The 14,623-nt window shown below is 42.0% G+C and overlaps 1 protein-coding gene across 4 annotated transcripts in view; it reads right to left on the bottom strand.

Moving 5' to 3' along the window:
• Dnah9 (dynein axonemal heavy chain 9) overlaps nucleotides 1-14,623 on the bottom strand; it is a 334,407-nt gene that overhangs the window by 286,156 nt on the left and 33,628 nt on the right. For all 4 annotated transcript variants that reach the window (XR_007345608.1, XM_048798092.1, XM_015504497.2 and 1 more), the window contains exons 9-13: nucleotides 12,565-12,715; nucleotides 9,853-9,967; nucleotides 6,563-6,631; nucleotides 4,823-4,949; nucleotides 588-843 (exon numbers count right to left, since the gene is read on the bottom strand). Coding sequence is in view for 3 of the 4 variants with exons in the window: in XM_048798092.1 (XP_048654049.1) it covers nucleotides 588-843; nucleotides 4,823-4,949; nucleotides 6,563-6,631; nucleotides 9,853-9,967; nucleotides 12,565-12,715 (718 nt within the window). In the remaining variant the exon portion in view is untranslated. The remainder of the gene's footprint in view (nucleotides 1-587; nucleotides 844-4,822; nucleotides 4,950-6,562; nucleotides 6,632-9,852; nucleotides 9,968-12,564; nucleotides 12,716-14,623) is intronic.

Genomic DNA, 14,623 nt, shown 5'->3' with positions numbered 1-14,623 from the left:
TGTCACTTGTTCCTTTTAACCCTAGGATGGCTTTTTTTTTTTTTAAATCATGGACAGGTGGACAGGTTTGTTTGATTTGGGTTGTACATATGCCTTTTGTCTTCACTACAGATGAGCTCTTTGAGGGTAGAGAATGGTCCCATATAGCTCATGTCATATCTCCCTGCATCATAGTCTCCTGAATGTGTTAACCAATCAAATGAAAATTTACTGAATTGAATTGGGGGACAGTAAAGAAGTAAATGCACAGTGACCTCTTTAAGATGTTTGCAATCTAGTTAAGAAAACCCAACAATGATGACAAATATAGTTAAGAGCTCTCATTTATGGAATTCCATGCATATGCTAGAGATCATGGTGCATCTTAAGTAAATGAAGCTTTCTAAATTGACCGGTCATATCCCAAGAGGAGAAAGAGGAGGAATACCAACCCTCTTTGCTTCTCTACATGGCTTGTGTGCCCAGGGAGAAGACAGACTTGGGTTTCCTGACCAAATCAGATTGCCAGGGAATGATTTGAGGTTCTATTGACGTTATTAGACCCCAGAATCCTAATGCTTCTTTCAGACTGCAGGTGGTGCCCTTACCTTCTGTTTTCCAGTTTAGAGTCTCCTGTGCAGCTTTCAGCTGGAGATCAATGGTTTGCAGCTCCTTCTCCACTAACGGAAATTCCACCTCTAGCAGAGTTGTCATAACCTTGTTGTACCGATTTGCCACCAACTCCAAATTGGCCACGAGTTGCCGATAGAATTCCCTGGAGGAGAACATGGCTGTTGCTGTCTCCGGGAGGTGCTTTGTCTCTCTGGACTCAAGATAGCTCATCTCCTTCAGCACTGAAATCAGCTGGAGGAAAGAATCAACATCAGTAGTTCAGGACTGCCTGAGAGTCAGAGAGCTGTCACATCCGTCAAGGATTGGAACATCCCTGGGGACCCAAAGACCTTCTGGGCCTTTTTTTTTTTTTAACCTCAATTTCTGTCAGTTCCTTAAATCTAGTCTCAGAGAAGGAAAATCAAGTATTAGGCAGAAGGTAGATGACTCAGAAAGCAGCAAGATTTACCCAGATATGTAAATCACAAACAAGACCAGGAAGAGGGAATCCAGGAACAGCAGGGGAGAGCTCTGCCTTTGGCAGTGTGGGGACCCTTGGCTGCACTTGGCTGCTGGCCAAGCCAGTTCCACTGAGGGCTGCTGGCCTGAAGGAGGAGGATCAGCTGGTCGGGCCACCCGTATGCATGCAAAAAGCCTCAAATGTAGACTTCCGGTGCTCTCTCCAGAGGAGATCATCAGTCACTGAGAGACACTGATGAGACTGAGAGAAGCACTTGATACAAGTTTAATTGTTAAATAGCATCATTTGGAATATTTCACAATGTCTGTAACCCTGTGCTGGCATTTCTTTGTGTTTTAATATATTAAAAGGTCAAGAAACACAAATCATCCAGGCCTCTCTGAACTTCTGTGGAGCCCCTGAGTTTATAGGCAACCAAAGAAATGAAAAGCCAAGTAGACATGGTCTAAAGAAAATCCAGAAAGACCTTGACAGAAAATAGTGTGATTCTGAGCACCCTCTTTGCCCTTGTCTATTTATCAGTGTGTTTCTATCTGAACCTACAAGGACTGGTGATGTACAGGTATAGGTGACAAAGCAAGCACAAAGTCACAGTTCTCCCCACTTCTGCTTCATAGAAAGACATTCCAGCCGGGTACCATGGCACACACTTATAATCCCAGTGGCACAGAAGGCTGAGCCAGGAGGATCAGGAGTTCAAAGCCAGCCTCAGCAAAAGTGAGGCACTAAGCAACTCAGAAAGACCCTGTCTCTAAATAAAATACAAAATAGGGCTGGGGATGTGGCTCAGTGGTCGAATGACCCTGAGTTCAATCCCTGATACCAACAAAGACAAAAAAAAAAAAAAAGAAAAGAAAAGAAAAGAAAGAAAGAAAAAGAGAAAGAAAGACATCCCAGCTCCTAGTTCCTCTTCCTGTGGCTCTGGAGGAATTCTCCATTTTTGACCAGCTAGTCTTAGGCAGAATGAAGACAAATCATACCCATTTGGAGGAAAAATGAACTCAAGTCTCCTGGTTTACTTTGAAATAAGCTCAAGATGGATATTAAAAACAAGTATTAAAAAAAGTGAAATAAAAAAATTAAAAGAAAATAGTGTGATTCAATGATATTGAGGTAGAGGAGACCATTCCAAACATAAAACCACAAAGTGAAACACAAAAATTTATTTGTAGAAAATACCCGACACAGACTAAAATGACAAACTGGCAAAAACTATTTGAATTTTTTTTAGAGTTTCTTAATATTTAAAAAATATTTCCCAATTTTTCTAACAAATTCACAAGAAAAGGGGGGCTGGCTATCTGTGGACTTCCACCAGAAATTGGGCCAATGGACACACGATTCATTGAAAAAAAAATGCAAGTGGCCAATGAATACAAGACTATTAGTCATCAGATAAATTAAAATTTTAAAAATTGAGATTTGTTTTTGTTTATAGTTCTACAGTCTGGAAACTATTGTAGGAAGTGGAAGCTATCTTGTTGGCAGGAGAATAACTGATACCATCTTTCTGAAAAACAGGTGGATAATACACATGAAAAGTCACAAAATATGAATACCCTATAGCATAGCAGTTCTACTTCTAAGCATTTATCCTAAAGAAATAATTAAGAATGTATATGACAATAACTAGAGATGCTTATTATAGCACTATTTCTACAAAGTTTTATCCAATGTCAGAAGTCAAGGGTTAGAAAATTCACTATTAGTTTATGTCCAACTGAAGAAAAAAGAATTACCACTATTAAACTGCAAACACTTGTCAACTTTAGGGATATAAATATGTAAAAACAAATGTGGATCCTACATTCAATAAAATACAGACTGATGAAACTGGAAAGTAATTTAAATAACCAATAATTGGGCATATAAAATTTTAAATATACTTTACATAAATTTAAAAAAAATAACCTAGACAATTCTCAGTCTGTACCAGAAGGGCAGATCTCTAATAATGTAAGTCCATTACTGCTCATTCTTAGAAAGTAGCAAAGCTATGGCTACCCCAGTGGGATGGCAAGGGTGACTACAGTTCTTTAGTTTGTTACGCTGCTGGCTGTCCCTTCTCAACTCCTATTGCAGTTTAGGTATTTGTTTCCTCTCCCCCCTTCCTTTCCTTTCTCCATCCTCTCCCTTCTATTGCTTACAAACACATCCAAAGGCCCCAGTACCTGCAATACGTACAGCCTGTTTTCAGCTCTGTCTATAGTGCCGTGATGGTTTAGATATGAGGGTCTCCCAAAAGCTCATGCGTGAGAAAATACAAGAAAGTTTAGAGGCGAAATGATTGGATTATGGAAGCTTTAGCCTAATCAGTGCTTTAATCTGATAGGGATTAACTGGGTGGTAACTGTAGGCAGGTAGGGTATGGCTGGAGGAGGTGGGTGTGCCTTTGGGGTTCATATTTTGTCCTGGTGAGGACAGCACTCCCCCAACCAACCTGTGCTTCTTGGTGGCCATGTCCTGACCTGCTTTCCTCTGCCACATTATTGAACCATGATGTTCTGCCTCACCTCAAGCCCTGAGGAATGGAGCTGGCTATCTGTGGACTGAAACCTCTGAAACTGTGAGCCACCAGTATAAACTTGTCTTCCTCTAATTGTCCTTGTCAGTTCTTTTGATCACAGTGGTGAAAAAGCTGACTAAATCAAGTGCATTACCAGGGAATGTGCCACCAAGGCAGAAGTAGGTGCCTGCTCAGCTCAGTGCTGCATCTATATCTGTATCTATATCTATATCTATCTATCTATCTATCTATCTATCTATCTATCTATCTATCTATCTCTATATATATATATGAGTAATGCACGTCCTGGTTATTATTTTCTACAGCATTAAGCTTTCTTTGGTTTCTAGTTTCTACCCTCCTAACCATATAGATCAGAGATGCCCAAATTCAGCACTATTGACACTTTGGGGACAAGTAACTCTTGGTTGTGGGGCACCATCCTGAGCATCATAGGAAGTTTAGTAGCATCCCTGGAGTCAGCTCATAAGATGCCATTGACACCCCCTCCAAATCTAACAAACCAAAATGATTTCAAGTGGACAAAATTATCCCAAGCTGAGAACCACTAATCCCATTTTTCCCCCTAAAGTTACTCTTTAGAAATTTATCATATGCTATCTAATACAGATAGATTTTTGCATGCTAAGACTCTGGATCCCACCTATATGTGGGTTCTTTGAGGTGGAAACCAAGTCTTAAAATACAACTGGTGAAGCCTTCAGCATTTAGTCAGTGGCCTTCACATGCTGTAAGTATTCCAAGTAGGGTTTGAATGTTTGGTACCAAACCATCAGTGATATTTCACAATACATTTATGAGCCACGAAATGTCAGCGGTCAGCAATGTCTCAGATGATGTCTCAGACCACATATACAACAGAGGTTCTATTGCTTAGTGACATCATAGCTGTCTTAGCTTGTATTACTACACCCTGTGATGCACAATGACAAATGTGCCTAGTAATGCATTTCTCAGAAAGTATGTCATAAGCAACTCATGTCCATGTGTCTTCTTATGTAAAATCAAAGCAAATATGTTGATCAGCTCTAGAGAAAAACATGAACATTGATGACTTAAGAAACTATTACACCCTAAGATTCATCGCCCCCCCCCCAAGAAATCCAGGGTGTCTATTCTTTTGAGCAACTTTTGCATATTTTTATACCTTTTTTGCCTTTCATTAGTAGAGTTAAATGAAACTCTCCAGGAACTCAAAAGGAAGTTATTGCCTCTCAGCTGACCTGTGGGTTAAAGTTGACAGTGATCTGCTTCATCTCTGGGTCACGTTGCAAAAGTGGTCTGGAAAGATTGTACTGTGACTTCTCTGCTACCGTACGACACCAGTCCTCATACAGTCTTGTCTCATATCTGCAATCATCAGAGACAACAGCCACCTCTTACACACCCTCCCAGCTCCCCAGCTTTTGGCCATTCTCCAAAACACGAACTGAAGAAACTGTTAATCACTGATCAGGCCACGCTGGGTCAGTTCCTGCATAAAACTAGTGATTTCAAATGGTGACTCAGCTTCAATCAGAGGCACATAGAAAGATTCCACGTGCTCTTTTCAGGGGGATATGGGAAGTTGTGATTAGTCTCAGTACATGTTGGAAGAAGGTCCAGGTAACATTGGGTTTCACACTAATCTTCGAGCAGCTCATGGACATTCATCATTCCGTCATTACATGTTGACCAAACATCTACTAGGCGTGGGCTTGGGGAATAAACAATGGTAATATGACTAATCGTGAAGAATGCAGATAAACAGATCACTGTAGTATAACGTAGTAAGTACAACCCTGGAGAATCGTGCGGGGCATCAGGCATCTAATGGCAGAGGCAGAGGACAGCAGAGTGAAAAGGAACACATCAGAGGATGATCAGAGGTGGCACAATGAAGGGGGAGAGAACATTCCTGATAAAGGCAATGCATGGCTGAAGGGGAGGGGCCTGACTGTGTCCTGGGGACAAGGAGTAGATTGCATGTTTGAGGCTGGATATGGTGAGAGGAGGGCAAAGACCACATCATGGAGGGCTCTTCATATCAGGTTAAGGAGATGATGGGAATTACTGAAAGGTCTCTGGCTGAGGGGCGATGTGATGAAATTATGGGATTAGGCAATGGTGTGGGCACTAAGGGGCACTCATCTGGAGGCAGGGAGTACTGTTAGAAAGTTCAGGCCAGGGAAGTTCAGTCTCTTGTGAAAATGCTGAAGGTGGGAACAAAGGGGAGTGGAGATGCTTGAAGCTATTTTGGAGGTAAAAGGGGTAGAGTGTGGGTCCCTGTTTGTGTAACACAGTGCTAAGAAAAATCAGGATCAGAATCGTAATGTCTATCTTCCTACTCTCCCAAATCAGGAGAAAGAGCAAAAGTCAGAGGGGAAAGGTGAGACCAGGGGCTGTTTCTAGCCGTTGCACCCCCCAAAGACTTAGCTTTTAAAGCAAGATCAACTAGGAACCTCTATAAAAGTTTTATTCTGATGCTTTCTCCATAAGAAGGATGCAGGAAGTATTTTTATTATTTACATATGTTTATATACATTCATTTAAAAATGAATTCAAATGTGTATTGTACTCTGCAGTATAGACTTATTAGTTATTAAAAGTGTTGTGGAGTTTATTTCCTCTATGTGCAGCATGAACTATTGCATTCCGCTTAGTGAGCAGTGGCTGTGATATTCCAGGACTCTCCTGGGAGTGCCATGAGTGGCACCCCACTCTTTCTAGCTCTGCAGAGTTTCTACTCCAAGGAAATCTACATGGGAAAAGTATTTGTGTATAGAATACAGCAGCATTCTCCAGAGACCCTGTGCATTAACCCAGAAATACTGTACTCACATACATTGTAGCTATAACATAAAACACAGTGACATTTCAGAGCTTCTAAGGAATCGGTACAAACTTAGAACTAGCAAAAGGCCCTGTGTGGGGGGAGGGTATGCAATTTGTAGAACCATGTGATCCCCAAAGCTGCTGCTTACTTTTCCAGCAATGAGAGCATATCTTCATATTTTTGTATTATTCTCTTTCCTTCAGCAGATTCCATGCAACTGTGGGCACCCAGGAGAAAAAAATGACACAGAATTAGAAGACGGTGAAGGAATTGTCTCAGGAACAAACTGCACCTCTGCATCTCAGAAAGAAGAAACTGTATGGCTTTGGGGGCTGATTCCCAAATGCCCCTAAATAAGTTGACATTCTTCTTCTTCTTCGACAGCCTCCTCAGGCCACTAGGGGGCAGCTGTACCTGCTAGAACACAGGTGGTCCCACAAGTGGTATGCATGTTATGACCTTTCCTGCCCAGAACTCTCCAGACCCCTCAGCTAGCAAAGTTAGTCATGCAGGAGGTAATTGAGGTCCCTCACAATTATGAATAAAAGGGAAACTGAGCTATTAAAGAAAAACTCTAGATGCCATAGTTTTCCATATTTAAGAAACGATTAATTTAGCATTGTGTATATATAAACATATGTAAATAACAATGTTTTATATATAATGTTATATATAATATATACAATATAATTATATATAATATATAACAATATTATATATGAAACATTGTTTTATATTTAATATATAATATATAATATATATTTAATATATATAATTATACATAATAATATATAATATGTATAATGATATATAGTATAATATATATAATATAATATATATAATGATATTTCCCCTTCTCTAAAATCCATCCAGGACACATGATCAGAAACACTGATAATCCTTATTATATTTTCATGAGGGTCTTACACACCTCTCATCACCCAAATACATGTACACACAATGCACATATATGTGTGTGCACATAGACATACATGCATGTGCACATGTGTACTCACACACACTCAAAGGCCTCTGCAGAAATGCTGAGGCCCACAGAGGAGTCAGCAGAGTCTAACCTGCCGCCCTGTTACCCTTAACTGCTCCCTCTGCTTTTGACACTTGCTGCAACATGAAACGAAAGTCCAGCTCCTGGGAAGATGGATGAAGTATCCTGAATTTCCAGAAACTGTCACAGTAACTGTTTGGAGGTCTAGGTTTTTTGTTTTTGTTTTCTGGGCTGCTAGTAAAGTGAGGCAGCTTATTGTAATGATTCTTTAAAATTCATTTGCTCTTTAAACTATTACTGTGTTTCTTCATATGATCCCTCACACCCACTGAAGGAGCACTGGGCTCCCAGTCATTTCATGCCCTTTTGTGGTGAATGAGCAGCAAGGAGAAGCAGAAGTGCTCCAGGGCAGGTGGACCGGCTCACACCTTGCTCTCACTTTACAAGCTGCAGGATCTCTGCAGGCCTCCCATTCCCTAAATTTCCCCAACCCCAGACCCCTATAGCCAGGTGTGTTGGCTGAAGATGATGCACAACTGCCTCCTATTGGAGAATAGTTCTGCCAAAGATAGACACCTTGATCAAGGTCAAGCCCTCCCCAGGAAACCTCACATCCAAGGACTAGCTGATGTTGGGGGTGCAACAGCCAGACAATTCTGAGAAACTGGTCCTCCCTGAAGGATCTGTTGAAGCCTTATTTGCAACTACACAGCAGTTCAGATTCTCCCTCTGCTCAATCTCTTTTCTATTACTACCTCACAGATGCTATTTCTGAGAGCATCTTTGTCAGTAACTACACATGCCTGCTTTCTCAGAGACAGACCAATGACAACTTTGCAGTCCATATTCCTGGAAGCAGCCCAAACATCCCTCCCCACCACATTCACTCCCCTCCACTTTAAGGGACATGTCTGAAAAGCATGAAGGATTAGCTGTGCTCTACTCCTGGCCAAACCAGAGACCCCTGGGAAGAGCTCTGGGCTACAAGCACTAAAGACCCAGACGGATCTTTCAGTCATCTCCTTGGCTGTCTCTAAGAACTTAGGTGAGTCACCTCATTTCTTTCTGTCTGTTTTCTTTATCTGCAGAATAAAGAGCTCGCCTAGACTGGAGCAGATGCTCCAAATGGCCACACACTGGGCAGACCTCACCCACAGGCATGCTTTGTTAGATCTGTGTAGAGTTTGGGGAAAAATGGAATCCTTAATCATTTTAAAGTTCGATATTCAACACTAGCAATTTCCAGTTTTGCTGGGCATGGTGGTGCATGCCTGTAATCCCAGCAGCTTGGGAGGCTGAGGCAGCCAGCTTTAGGAATTTAGGGAGGCCCTAAGCCACTTAGTGAGACCCTGTCTCCAAATTTAAAAAAATAAAAAATAAAATATGCTGGGGATGTGGCTCAGTTGGTTAAGCACCACTGGATTCAATCCCTGGCACCAAAAAAAAAAAAAAAAAAAAAAAAANAAACAACTTTACTTTTATTTAAAAAAAAAAAAAAAAAAAGTCAGCTTCTATCCAACACTCAAGAATATGGGGGCTGCTTTTCGAGATGGTGATACTCAAATGGAGTGGTGGCAGCCCCCTGAGGACCCCATCCCACTCTCCCATACATACCCTCTGCCTCACTAGTTATTATGCCTCTTGAGGTTGCAGAAGGTCTTTAGTCTCACTACCTGAGGGTCTCACAGTTCATCCTAACTTCCAAAAGCCTGTGATGCCTACAGCCAGTTCTAGTTCCTTTGCTTCTGTTGTGCTTGCCAAAGACAAGTGCTTTCAACACAGCCGAGTCTTTTAGAAAGAGGGATCAGAGAAAGACTTCCTGTACCTAGGGAGCATCCTAAGCATGATGTCCCAACTAGCTACTCTCACTCCCTCCTATTGGACTCTAAGTATCTCAGTTTCTAGACTCAGCCACAAAACAGGCCCATGGTTTCGCATCCAGGTTACCATCAGAAGCACATGAGAAACTTGCTGAAGAAACAGATTCACAGTCCAGACCAGGCTCATATTCAGCAGGTAACAGGTGTGCCCCAGGGTGTTCTATTCAACAAGGTACTCACACTACAGTTTAGAAAGCACAGGCTTCATCTTCAGTAGCCTCAGCTGCAGAGTCATTGAGTCACAGAAAGGGAGAGATGTGGAAGACCTCCACAGAGCTTGAAATCCCTGCTTTATTTTCCTCTAGAAATGAATGTCACAGAGCAAAGCCTGCTAGACTGTGGTTGGTTAAGCCTCACTCAATATCAAGGGACCCGGAACTCAGTTCAAATGTATGAGTATCTTTACTATTTGGCTATAGGTACCTAGACCATTGTTGGAAATGGAAAGAAATAAAGATGGTTTTCATGCCTTAGGCAAGTGAGCTGCATTTCTACACTCAAAAAATGCACCACAGCAGGAACAAACCTGACATTCAGGAATGCGATACTCACCGATGCGTGATGCGTTTGAAGTTGCCAAAGGGACCCTGGATACGTTGCCTCAGCTCCTGTGCCCAGCGGAGGCCCCCGGCCACAGCAGGCATGTTCTTGTGCACCGGGGAGAACCCTGGGGACATGGCACAGCCAGACTGAAGTGAGGCTACAGTCCCCTATAGTTCCCTCCACCCTGCGGATACTTCCTGCCAGTTACTTCGATATTGCTGCATCTACCTCCACACTAAGGTCACCTAGGCTCACACTGAGGAGTTCCTGCAAGCTCACCAGGTTCTGTTAAAGAGGAAATAAAAGCAACCCTGGAAAAAATATAAGAGCATCAGAGGACATGGGTTCCCTGCCGAGCCATTCTGATTTAATTGGTCTGGGTGCTTGGTCATAGGTAATTTTTTTAGAAGCTCTGAAGATAATTCTACCTCTAGAATTTGGTAGAGATAATCTCTCTACCAACAGGGTGGAGAGATACTGCTTTGAACAGACAACTCTCTCTGGGCCTCAGTTTTCTCATCTATAAAATGAGAATAATATCTTCCCTGTTTAATGAACTTGGAAAGTTTCCATGAGAATTCAACAAGGTTAAGAATGACACAAGTCATGTGAATCATAAAGCATCTGAGCAGGGTCAGTGCAGCCTAGACACTCTTACTTTAGTTCATGTGTTTTGTACATTTACCTATAACTACTTGTTAAGATTTACCAAATGTGAGATTTTATTTTTTAAAAAAAATAAACGAACACAGTTTCAACTTCCCTGGTAAAATGAGAAGATTGGCAACAATCCAATGCCAATTCTAACTAGCAATGGGATCCTAAGAGTGGACACTTCCTTTATCACTCCCTAATGTCTCACACTCAGCCCAGGGTCATTATTTTCACTTCCTGTGAGTCTTCATGATCAGAAAAATTCTAAGATGACCCCAGTGACCCTCATCCTTGCATAATCCTCTCCTCTTTAAGTGTGGATAGAAACTGTGGCCATGATAAGATGCCATTCCATGTCCATATTACATTATGGAGCAGAAGGAAGAGGATCTTGGGTGGACCTCACCTTATCAAGCAAATTGGTAAAACAGAGCTCTGGCAAGAGGTGGAAGAGGATGTCAGAGATTGGCAGCGTGGGAGAGTTCAGTGTGCCATGGTTGGCTTGAAGATGAAAGTAGCTATCTAGTGAAAAATGTGGATGGCTTCCAGTTTGGGGGAGAAGCTTCTGTTGGTAGCCAACAAGGAATTGGAGACCTCAGCCCTACAGTCACAAGCAACTGGATTCTACCAACAGGAATAAACTTGGATGTGGATTTATCCCTCTGAGAACCTCCAGATGATAACTAAGCCTGGCCAACTCCTCGATGTCGGTCTCATGACGTAGAGCCGAGATCCCAGATACACCATACTGGACTTCTGTCCTTCAGGAACTGTGGGCTGAAGGATGGGTGTTGTTTAAAGCTAATAACAGTTGTGCATATTTCCCACACAGAAACAGAAAACCCATATGGCTCCTGAAGAGTTTGAGTTCTCATACTCTGTTCTTGACTATAAGAAGTGAGGAGAGTTGTCCTACATGAAGCTGGACCAACCAACTGTCTGAGAATGATTTCTTCAGTGAAGGCCATTCTTAGTGACTTCACTCTGAAACCTGTTTCATAATCAAAATGGTCCTGGTTTTTAGCTACTTATAAACCTTAAACAAATTCCCATTGCCCACATAATAAGGTCTTTCAGATTCCTTAATGTGGGACTCAGAGCATTTTACATTTGGACTGCAAACTCCATGACTGAACTGCTCTCTCTCTGCATATTTTGTTTGGTTATAGGCAGTACTGGCTGATCATCTTCCACATTGTCTCGTGTCTTTTCTTTGAAGCCCTTTGCCTCTTCGCCCTTGCTCTCAATCCCCCCAAATTTTAGGGTTCAGCTCCATACTCCTCTCCCATAGATTTACCTGGGAATCTCTCAGCCACAATTCACCTTGTTTTGTCCTTAACAATCAGGTGGAACACTATTCAGACCCTATGAACAAATGCCTTTCACTATTCATTATTTAATTAAATAGTTGATTATTCTTGATCATAAAATAACTAAGAATAAAATAACCACAAAATAGTTATTATTTTATCCCTTAAACCAGACTTGCCGTTACACAGAGTGCCTGCAAAGAAACCTTGCAACGACTCAAGAAATGTCTGTAAAGCTGAAACAAACTCACTGGTTTGACTTTCAAACAAATACAATAGGGCATTGAACTGTAATAAGAATGGAGACATCGCACCTCTGCAAGGTAACGAGCTGCCATTTGTCAGGCTCCTGCGGGTTCCTCCCACCAGAAGCATGGTTGCCATGGCAGTGGAAGGGATAAGAAACTTTTCTCTGGCATGTATAATCTATTCTGAAGGGTGGTATGCTGAAGATTAATCAGTGTGGCAACAGTGATCAGGGGTCCACTCGCATGTGATGCCAAGGTCACTATGACGTTCAAGGTTTCACTGCTCTAGCTCAGCCTGCCAGTCTCAGCCCTAGATACAGGAAACCTACAGTGCACTGAACCCTGCAATCACTCAAGATGGTCTGGAATTTCAAGCAAAAGGGTCATGCTTGCCCTTCTTGGACAGTGTCATAGACCCATATATAGACATTTAACAAATATGAGGGCGATGCATTGAACCTTTCCTGTAACTCAATTTCCCTATCAAAACCCCTTGGTAACAAACATACCAAGTTCTGCCTCTTCCTGGATGTGCTGACTGTAGATGGTCCTCACCGCATCCAGCTCTTCACTGAACATTCCGATGAGGACGAGGTATTTATCTGATACATCCCGTGCTACCAGTGGTCTGTCCAGGAGGTTTCCTGCTATGTCTAGCAGCTGAAGAAGAAAAGGTCACACATTAAACATTTCCAAGCTTCCATAAATCCTGCTTCTTGGTTTTTCCTTCCTATGTCTATTAATGCAAGAGGGGTGCACAATTGTTGCAGAATCGGAGCAGTAATTATTAGTATGAGATTATTCCTACTGTTTCTCCTTTTCCTTTGCTTCTAAAATAGACGGACTCCTGTCTCCTGGGCTACGTACCAGACTCTTTTCTCTCATAAAAATCGGAACAAAAGGAAAACTAAGGATGCTAGGAAGGTTAAATTGATTTAAAGGTCGAAGTTTTAAAAAGGTTAAATAATAACCTAAAACAGAAGAGAGGTGATCGTGGAAAAGAAAAGAAATGAGCTAAGCAGGTTGGGTTTGGGGAGAATTTGTAGAGCTGAAAAGTGAGAGTGAGAGCCGGAAAAACATTGCAGAGAAGAGTTGCACTGAGAAAGGAGGTAATAGTTAAGGATAATTTGAAGATGTATTAAAACAGCCTTAACCCTCTGGTGCTTCCTGAAGCAGTAGAATCAAGAAGTAAAATGCATTTAATTACCTCTTGTTCCTGGCTTGCATTTCTTTGATTGTAAGGCTGCTCTGAGGCCAGGCTATGAAGGACATCAGGTATACTTAGGACATACCAATACACTGCTTCTAAACTTGCCTTCCAGTATAGTCTCCCATCTCTATGGGTGCTTCTAGTCAGAAGTTGACCAGGGACAGGCAGTGGGTGATAAAACCTGGCCTTTGATCTCAGAATGTGGTACATTTCAAAAAAAACATTTTGTTTTTCTAAAAACAACTAAAGTATGTGTGACTGAGAATATATGTGTCCACAGTTTAAAATATTTATTCTCTGACTCTGTGCAGAAAAATGTTTGCCAACCCTTGCTTTTAAGTTAATGAGTACAAGAGACACAGTGTCAAGGTTTTATCCACATATCTATCCTGGAAGCTGGGTAGACCCCCATTTGTCTGAGACCTCATGCTCGTTCTGTTGACACCTTATTTCACATTGGGACATTCTCATCACTTTTTTTCTTTACTGCCTTTCGGAGTCCAGAGCAGGAGAGAGAGAGTGAGCTCCAGGAGGTGATTGGCATGGGCTCAGAATTGGAGATGGTTTTGGGTCTCTAGGACATGTCATAGGGAATGATCATGACATGCAGAGAAGAGCCCATATAGATGGGGGGTGCAGTCCTGGGTCAGATTGGGGTGGGGCGCAATCCTGGGTCAGAAATGTCTCAGGTCAGACAACTCAAAGGCCCTTTAATGATTCCAGTGTACTCTGAGGAGTTGATAAAGGTATCAAAGCTTTCCATTGAAAGATTAAAAACAGCTTTTCCTCAACAAAAATCACCTAGATACCTGGTAGAAAGTAGTTGCTTCTTGAAGGAGGTATAAGAGAGTGGGTCTCCACTGAGCCCTGTGGCTCAAATCTCCTGTTGGTAATGTGTAGACCTGTCAGCTGAGGAAGCCCTGGGGCCAGCCTACACTGTTTGACTCCTGGTCTTTAGCCTGAATGTACCTTGGCTGGCCATAACCTCTAAGGTACATCAGTGGTTGGATGATTGTACGGCAGTAACAGGGTTAACAGAAGTCAGAGGATCTCTCTGGTCAGCCCCTATTCCCAGAACCCTGAAAAAACACTTATTTTCATGAAGTTATATCCATTGGAACTTTTGCTTTGGCTGGAGGAGGAGAGAAGGGTTTTGACTTCTTGTTGGTGAGTTGGCCAACAAGGGAGATCAAAGCATGTGAAAGGGCCTTGGGAACCACCTTGATTGGCCTCACTTTTAATGGGCAGCTGAGGAGAGTCATGGCCAGAAGATAAAGAATCTGCTTTGATGAGAGTCATTTGAGACTCCATATAAACAGTGCTGCTTTAGGAACAATATTGGAAAGAGCTCCCTTTTC

The sequence above is a fragment of the Marmota marmota genome, unplaced genomic scaffold (genome assembly GCF_001458135.2).
Source record: "Marmota marmota marmota unplaced genomic scaffold, marMar, whole genome shotgun sequence".
NCBI classification, from domain to species: domain Eukaryota; kingdom Metazoa; phylum Chordata; class Mammalia; order Rodentia; family Sciuridae; genus Marmota; species Marmota marmota.
Note: the sequence above shows the minus strand (reverse complement) of the source record. Positions and strands in the feature narration are given on the sequence as shown.